At 37.8% G+C, this 8454-nt stretch overlaps 1 protein-coding gene across 1 annotated transcript; it reads right to left on the bottom strand.

Moving 5' to 3' along the window:
• Positions 1 to 5516: 5516 nt before the first annotated feature.
• On the bottom strand, positions 5517 to 8317 carry LOC123960327. Its single transcript, XM_046035011.1, has one exon. It carries the CDS (start codon positions 8052 to 8054, stop codon positions 5517 to 5519), a length of 2538 nt encoding a protein of 845 aa, XP_045890967.1. The 5' UTR covers positions 8055 to 8317.
• Between the last annotated feature and the right edge of the window lie 137 nt (positions 8318 to 8454).

The raw sequence follows: 8454 nt of genomic DNA, 5'->3' as shown, positions 1-8454 counted from the left end.
TCAGCTGTTTATTGCTGCTGTTCGGCTGGTTGTCTTTTACTATTATTAATATTTTTATTGTTTGTTTTTGTTTGGGTTTGTTTGTTGTTGTTGTTTTTCTCCTCCCCAAGCCCCCCTCTCTGTTCTATTGCAGGTTTCGTTGCTTTCTGCAATTGGTGTTTCCCACAGCTTTTCCCTGTTGTCCCCACCTTTCATCCCCCTTCTCTTACAGGTGTTGTCCTTTGTCTGTGCTGTCTGTTTGTGCCCCCCCATCCCCGTGTCTGCCCCCCTGTCCGGCCCAGTGACAAATCAATACATAATTAAATAAATAATAAAACAGACAAAGGAGTATTTTAATACTCTTTTGTTAAAGTAAAATCTGTCTGGCACAATATGGTATCCAGGTCATCATACTCTCTACCAGGCTGCTGGGCAGGACAGGTTTAAAATAAATAAATAAATAAATAAAAAATAAAATTAATTTAACCCCTACAAAGTTAGGGATAAGTTCCATCAGTATTGAAGTAGCATTGATCACTCTGAGGGGGCGATAAATGTTGTTGTTGTTGTTGTTTAAAAATTATTCAGCAGAGGCAGGGATATAGAAACCAGAAGGGGAGAAATCTGATTAAATTTTTGGAAGCCAAGTGGTTCCATAGGCATATACTATGGAAATACTAATACTAAATGAAATTGTGATAGAATTGCTTTATTCACATAGCATTTCAAAGTCATATGGTTCTTTTTAGGATGTTCACCTATAACTTGGAGTTAACTTACCCAGGTTTGTCACTAAACCATGTATTTGGAATACCCCTCTAAACTGTCTTGCTGTATGACAAACATGAACTTCCAGTCTGCTGGAGACAAGATAGATAAACAGATAATTAGTATTAATCACATATCAACCCAATGGCTAAGATGAATATTAATGGAGAATTGGGCATATTGACTTTTTAACTGGTTAGAAATTAAGTACAGATAAAAGCCAAAATTACTTTTGACATTGCAGTACTAAAGTGAGAAAAAAATATGAATGATAAGTCCTGATATATTCGAGTGCTTAGGTTTATTCAAGTGTTCTGGTACTGCACTTAAATAATAATAAATTAATAAAATAAATAAATAATAAAAAAAAAATTAATTAATTAAATTTAAATTTAAATTTAATTTTAAATTAATTAAAAATAATAAATAAATAAATAATTACCACAAGTCAACAATAAATAATCATGGAAAGTTAAGTCAACCAAAAGCTGAATGTCTGGCCTGGCAAAAGCAGATAAACTGTAGTCTGATAGCACCCAGCAGGAATGGGTGGTCACTGCCTGTCTCGTTTGTTTACACACCAAGGTAAGTCTGTTCCTAAAGGTGTTCTGTAGCTTGGCTAGTGTGTTGTGTAAGGGTGGGAGACATTGCCCTGGATCACCAGCAGTTTTACCAGCACTCTGTCCTCCACATCCTCCTCCAGTGACACCAGCTTGGATTCAGTTCCTTTTTCCCTGCACACAACACAACATGGAAGATGATGCTTGCAACACCAGACAGATGGAACATGTGATTATTTTTCAGCAGACAACATTTTTTAATACACAATACAGCTATCACAACACAATGAAAACATTTTAATTGATTTACATTTACATTTATTCATTTATCTGATGCTTTTATCCAAAGCGACTTACAATTGCTATACATGTCAGAGGTTACACGCCTCTGGAGCAACGAGGGGTTAAGTGTCTCACTCAGGGAAACAATGGTGGATGGGTCACAGTGGGGGATTGAACCCGGGCCAGTTTTCCTTACAAAAAGTGATTAACAGAGAGGTCAACTTATAACGATGAAATGTGTTCGTGTCAGATAATGTTCATTTTTTTCCTTACTGTCTGCACATTCTTTTAGTTCCATTTGAAGGTGTGCTTTCAGGATTTCCAGGTCCCATGCTGGATCTGTATAGCTTTGCCAACCACTCCCTACCACAAAAGTAACTTACACTGCCCATTCCAAGTACATACAGAGTAGAAACTGACAAACAATCTCATTAAGTTACGATGGAACAATTCCAAATGACTTTGTGAGGATAAGGAACAGATTAGCATTAGTAGATTTTATGAGCAAATATGTATACAGGTAGAAATAAAAATCACAATTTGACAGACAATGATTTGTGTTATTAACTTTTGACATTCTGAAGAACATGTCATCAGAATTCACAATCCATGACATGCATCCAACACAAAACAATACATTTACAGAGGCAGGTAGAGGGGGTGAAGGAGTGGGGGAGATTCAACAATGAGCACATGTCACAATTCATTTTGTGATTCACAAATCAGGTTACATCATTAACGATGAAGACACTTTCTGAGCCAAACAAGAAACAACAAAAAGTGTTAACATTTAAGATGTCATACAGTGAAATGTTACTTGGTGTTCCAAACATAACTGTTATTTTGCCATTCATTGATATAAACTTCATGAATGTGTACATTCATCAATACCTTGCTGTACACTTGGTGATTTCCTTCAATAAAGACTGCAAGCGCTGTTCTGAGGCAGGCGGAATCAGTTTCATATTGAACAGCATCATAATCAAGTTTAGAATAAAACAATGCAACAGTAAATTCGTGAACAGAGAATGCAAGACCACATAACTGAAATACCATGTCCAATATCAATGCATACAAAACTTTGATTATTCGCTGTTAATTACTGTTGAAGCTCAGAAAATGACATTCGGGCCAGCCCTAATTGACTGGAATTTTCTGACAATTATTTGATGGTTCAAGCAAGTTGTATTTAAAGGGGAACTGAATACGAATTCTATATAATGTACTCAAGTGAACTTTGTGATCTGAAAATGTTTGAATTTACCTTGTAGTCCTTGATAAGTTCCCCTGAAGACTCCCCCAGGAATTCCATCAGGGCGCAAATAATGGCCTCCCGTCTCGCTTCAACGTGTCGCCGTTTTAACAGACAGAAGATACTTGTGTAGAAAGTACTATATGATGAACTGTATGCAGCTCTGCAGAGCATGCAGAGTGGGAAAGCTCCCGGAATAGACTTCTATAAGTCTTTCTGGTCAGTGGTGGGGGAGGATCTGCTGGCAGTACTGAGTGACAGTCTTGCTGGAGGGCGTCTGCCACTGAGCTGCAGAAGGGCGGTCCTTACTTTGCTGCCTAAGAAAGGTGACCTGCAGTTTATCAAAAACTGGAGACCTGTGTCACTGCTCTGCTCAGATTATAAGCTCCTCTCTAAGGTGTTAGCAACCAGGCTGAGCAAAGTGATGGAGAAAGTGATTCACTGTGATCAGACTTACTGTGCACCTGATTTTTTTTATCCCTTTTATTTTATTCTATTTTACTAGTTTTATATTTATCTTAAACATGTATTTTAGACTTTTCTTTTCTTTATCTTGTATTGTTTTTGTATTATTGTCTTTTGGGTATTATTGTCTTTACACTTGTTAAAGCACTTTGTAACTTGTTTTTGAAAAGTGCTCTACAAATAAAGATTATTATTATTATTATTATAAAGTTGTGGTTACAGTACTTACTTTTTATTTGCTTTTATTTTATATAATTATTATTTATGCACCAATATACCTTGGCAAGACACCTTGTAAGTTAAAACCTACTTGGCAATGAACCTGAGTCTGAGCTTTTTGTTTTGGGTGATGATGCCTGGCTGTTATATTCCAGCAATGCAGACGTGCTGGATGTACTGTGTAATACCAGCAAGGATGCATCGTCTCATACTGACAGCAGTGTTCTATGTGCTCATGACATTGCAAGTTCATTCCTCCAAGAACGACTGGCAAGAACGTTCTCCCCAAGAACACAAGTCCGTTCTAAGTCCAGGCTTTCTAGTGATGTCAGACAAATGGGGGTGTGGCCAACAGAGCAAATGTTCTGTCTTTTCAAAATGGCAGGAATCACAGCAAACACCTTTTATGGCTCTAAGAGAGGCAAAGATCAAATTTATACAAATATCATGTTTGTATTGTTGATAATGCTTTTGTGTTTTATGTATGAAAGGCTTAATTATATTATTACTTAAATAAATAAGATTTCAGAGGTGTATGTTAATTTTAGGCCTTTTAAAATAATTAATTAATTAAAATCTTAAGTCCATGTCCTTTGTAGGGGATGGTCAGACTGGCTTCCATATTTATAAGGAACAGATCACTGAGTGGGGCAGGCAATATTTGTAGATGCAACATGTTTCTTTGTGTCTCATCATATTGTATGTGTACTAACCCATCCTTAGTTTCAGATCTTAACCCATTGAGCAAAAAGTTCATGGCTTTTAATGTATTTTTGGCATTAAATGAGACCTGCTGTCCCCTACAAAGGACATGTGATAAAACATCTGTGTGACATGTTTTTCAAATCTCAATTACTAGAATTATGTAATCAATCAAATTACGCAAACAAAATATAAAAACAATTTTTCTTCCAGGTGTCAGGAGGCTATAAAATGGAGAAGATAACAGCATTCGTAAATCATTAATTGGAACATTTTGCCCCACATTGCCATATACCTGATTTTATTTTCACAACTCAAAGATTATGTTGTAATGAAAAGATCTCTCCGTGGCTGTACATAGTTTTTCCCCCCTCTTCTCTGTTTGTTTTTTATTGTGTGTATGTTCTTCTGAGAAGCAGAATTTGGAGACTTGTGAAAAACATAATATATATAGGAAATCTGCATGCAATTTCTGGAATACATATTATGGAAACATTTGCTCAATGCTGAATACCAATAGAAAAAGAATTACAAAAAAAAGAAAAACAGGCTAAAGATTTTTAATTTCAGTACTGTTTTAAGTACTGCACTGTTGTTTATGTTAGACTTGCACTTTATGTGCTTGAAATTGCGAAGCACCTTGAGTTGCTTCTGTGTATGAAATGTAGGGCTCCATCCAGATACTGCTTTTTGTGAGAGGTCCAAAAATTTAAAAAGCAGTAGTTTAATCTTTAACAATATGTATTTTATTAGCATATCATATGTTTTTATATATGATCACAATATGTAAAGTAACTTGTAACTAAAGCTGTCAGACAAACATAGTGAAGCAAACAATTCTAACATTTATCTTTTAGTGGGAGCCTTCGCATTACCCCACAGGACAAGAAAGTGGAAGTCAATACAGTATCAATATCAGGAGTGACAATAATATAACAAAAAATAAAATAATTCAGATTGTCTTCATATTTTCAAATCTTCAGGAATATAAACCTAATAGTAGATAAAATGTAACAATTAGCAAGAAGCTGATATTCCTATTCACAAACCTGTACTGAATATAAATCTATATATCTAAACATTTTATGAAAAATTATATTTAGATTCTCATAACAGAAAATCAAAATGACTGTTGGTTGGTTTGGAATGTGTTTGTACAAACAAGTAAGCAGTTTCACTCTTTATCTCGAACACATTTCTACTTTAGCATTTCTTGTGTTTAATAAAATAAAGAACAAACAATATAGTGAAAAAATTCCCCAACATGGATTCATCTCTGTTTTCATCATCTACTTCTTTAGAGATAACATAATCTTCATCATCTTCTTCAACAAGAAGAACGCGCCATCATTACCTTCTTCATCAGAGGATGATAAAACTATTGTTACCATCATCATCTGCATCAAGGTGATGACATCATTATCTTCATTTCTTTCTACTTTTTCTCTTATTTCTTTTAGGGACTGAACTCGTCGTTTCCAGCCTGGCTTGGTCTCAGATTTCTCTCCCTCAATAAGTATGTCAATGTAGTCTGGATGGTAGAGAAGATCTGGCTTCAGTGATATCTCTTTAAGTCTACCTAAACACTCAGTAGAACTCTCTATCAGTTTCATCACCTCTGCTTTCATAAATTCACGAAATTCATCTGTCAGTTCTTCAAGAAATGCCCAAGAACGTGTTGGGTAGTTTTCTTGCACATCTTTTATCTCCTCAAGCTTGGCTAACTCAGCTTTAACCTGCTTCAGCGAATGTTCAACTGAATTCTCGAGCTGCTGTCTTCCTCTGAGGACCTCCTTCGTCATCATCAGGCTTTTGGTTTCTATGGAATTTAAAGCAACAAAGAACCTCTTCATGCTTTTTGTCCCCATGTTCCAACACATCTGATCAAAGCCTCCATCATCATCTTCATCATCCCCACTCATGCTGCCTGCTGTAGATGGTTTGTTGTCTCCAAACAGCGCTGAATGATTCAATTTGAAGTGAACTGGCAGCCCGTCTCTTGTTTTAGGACATGGGACACCTAAAGCATTGATGGCCTGTAGAACTGGTGGATGCTGGCCGTCTGCGAATGTCACCAGAACCCTGATGTTTTCTGCCACATCTTTGCCAAAGATTGAGAGCACAGAGTCAAACACATATTTCTGTGTTGGTGTGAGTCGAGCTAAAGAAGCCTGAGCTACAAAACACAAAGCGTCAATTTCACTGACACCAAGCTCAGCAGAGAAGAGATTACACAGCTGTTCTGTGATCTGTTTGTCTCTTTCTATGCATTTTGTATCTCCAAACTCTGGAGTGTCAACAATGGTCAGAGAGTATTCTGTTTTAAAACCCTCCTGGTGGTTGATTTTGTACACAGAGACTTTAGAGGTCTGGCTTTCAGCCTGTGACGTCGACTGACCCTCATCAATTAGTTTAAATCTGAAATTGTCCTTCCACTCCACACCAACAATGTAGTTGATCAGTCCATTGATCAGAGTCGCCTTTCCAGATCCAGTCACACCAAAAAACATTATTGTGCGATTTTTCCTCGTGCTTTCTTTGCCAAAACTGTATCTTCTACATCCATCAATGTCCGTATCTTCTTCTTTCAGAGGCAGTTTGTAAACTGAAGGTGATTCAGAATTTATCCTTTCACTTCTACTTTTGAGGAGTTCTGTGAGACGTTTAAATTTCATTGTGCAGACATTAACAGAGATGCTCTCCTTGCTTCTTCCAGCTTCACCACAGTCACATCTGACTCTGACAACATATTCTGTCTCTGACTGAAGCCCTGAAATGATCGTCTTTTCAGTTCCTGTCATCATTCCATGGTTCCATTGGAGATCTTCCTCTTTCACCCCGTTGTCTGTTTTGGCGTACTCCACGATGTAGCTCAAAATCTGGACATCTTGTCCAAGCTCAGCAGGTTTCTCCCAGCTGACTGAGATCTCACTTGAGTTTGGTTCAACTTGAGGTTTTCCAGGAGGGCTGCAAGGTAAGGTTTTAATGGAACCACTGACTTCATTGGCCGGCCCAACACCTGCTGAGGTCACTGCTCTGCATCTGAACATATACTCTGTGTTAGGACTCAGATGGCTCACTGTGACTTCTCCAGCTTTTGATGCTGTCTCTTGTTGCCATCCATCCTCTCCTCTGACACAGTACTCTACAGAGTAGGAGGTGATGTTCTCTGCTCCAAATCTGGGCGCAGAAATCTTCAGTGTCACACTGTTGTGCTTTATGTCACTTGCTGTTACTGTTTCAGGCTTTGAAGGCGGCTCAAAGTTCTCATTGACAGAAAAGCCGCCTTCATAAAGGTAGATGCTTGAACCTTTCTGTGTCTCATTTGTTAATCCCACTGTCAGGAACTTTATGTTCTTGTTCTCCTTGTTGGCCTCTGCAAAGTCACTGAAGAGCTTTGCTTTATTCCTCATTGCATCTGTTATTTCTTTTGAGGTGAACCATTGTTCCTTCTCTACATCTAGAGGGTCGTCTGCTTCGGGTGTTTGTTTTAAGTAGTTAGATAAAACTGAGAGGTACGGTTCAGCACTTCCCAGGGAGGTGAAAACAAAACACACAGCATGGTCTGCACTGAGGGTTTCTTTACTAAGAACATTCTGAGAGGGGACGATCTTGGTGTTTTTCATCATGTTGGTTAAAGACATTAAGGTGTAGACTTCTCTCTCTTTACAGTCCATCCACTCATTCAGGTCTTTGGTGTTGAAAGGAGAAGAATGTCTCTTCTTCAGGATCTCTGCGAGCACAGCCTCCTCTTCTCCTCCTCCTCGGATTGATGGAAGTTTCTTTGCCAAGTTTTGTTGGAATCCCAGCTTGAACTCAGAGCACATCTCTTTAAAGCTTTTAATCTTTTTGCTTTTCTGGCCTGATTTTTGGAAGTCTTACTGTCGTTCAGGTATTTGGCCGATCCATCAACCTCAACCAGTCCACTCAAGAAACTTGCCTTCAGGGAAGCTTCAACATTTAGAGCTGAAGATTTGTCCTCAATTGATTCAGATGCAACAATCTCAAAGTCAGTGTTCGGTTTTGGTCTTTCTCCTTTATCTTTTTCCAGGTCATCGCGGTCCCACAGCGTAATGCCTGCCAAAAAGAAGAGGAGAAGTCAAACTGCCTTTTATTGCATGATAGTAAAGCATAGCTTTTAGACACAAAATCAGAGAAACACTACTTTGGCTTTTCTATAAGAACTTCTTCTGTGTTATAAAGAGGATCAATTCACAAATTAAAATA

Source organism: Micropterus dolomieu, linkage group LG21, assembly GCF_021292245.1.
Source record: "Micropterus dolomieu isolate WLL.071019.BEF.003 ecotype Adirondacks linkage group LG21, ASM2129224v1, whole genome shotgun sequence".
Classification (NCBI taxonomy): Eukaryota; Metazoa; Chordata; class Actinopteri; order Centrarchiformes; family Centrarchidae; genus Micropterus; species Micropterus dolomieu.
Note: the sequence above shows the minus strand (reverse complement) of the source record. Positions and strands in the feature narration are given on the sequence as shown.

What these genes read in the sequence shown, in the direction of transcription:
- LOC123960327 (XM_046035011.1), bottom strand. Translation starts at nt 8,054, where the DNA reads ATGTGCTCTGAGTTCAAGCTGGGATTCCAACAAAACTTGGCAAAGAAA.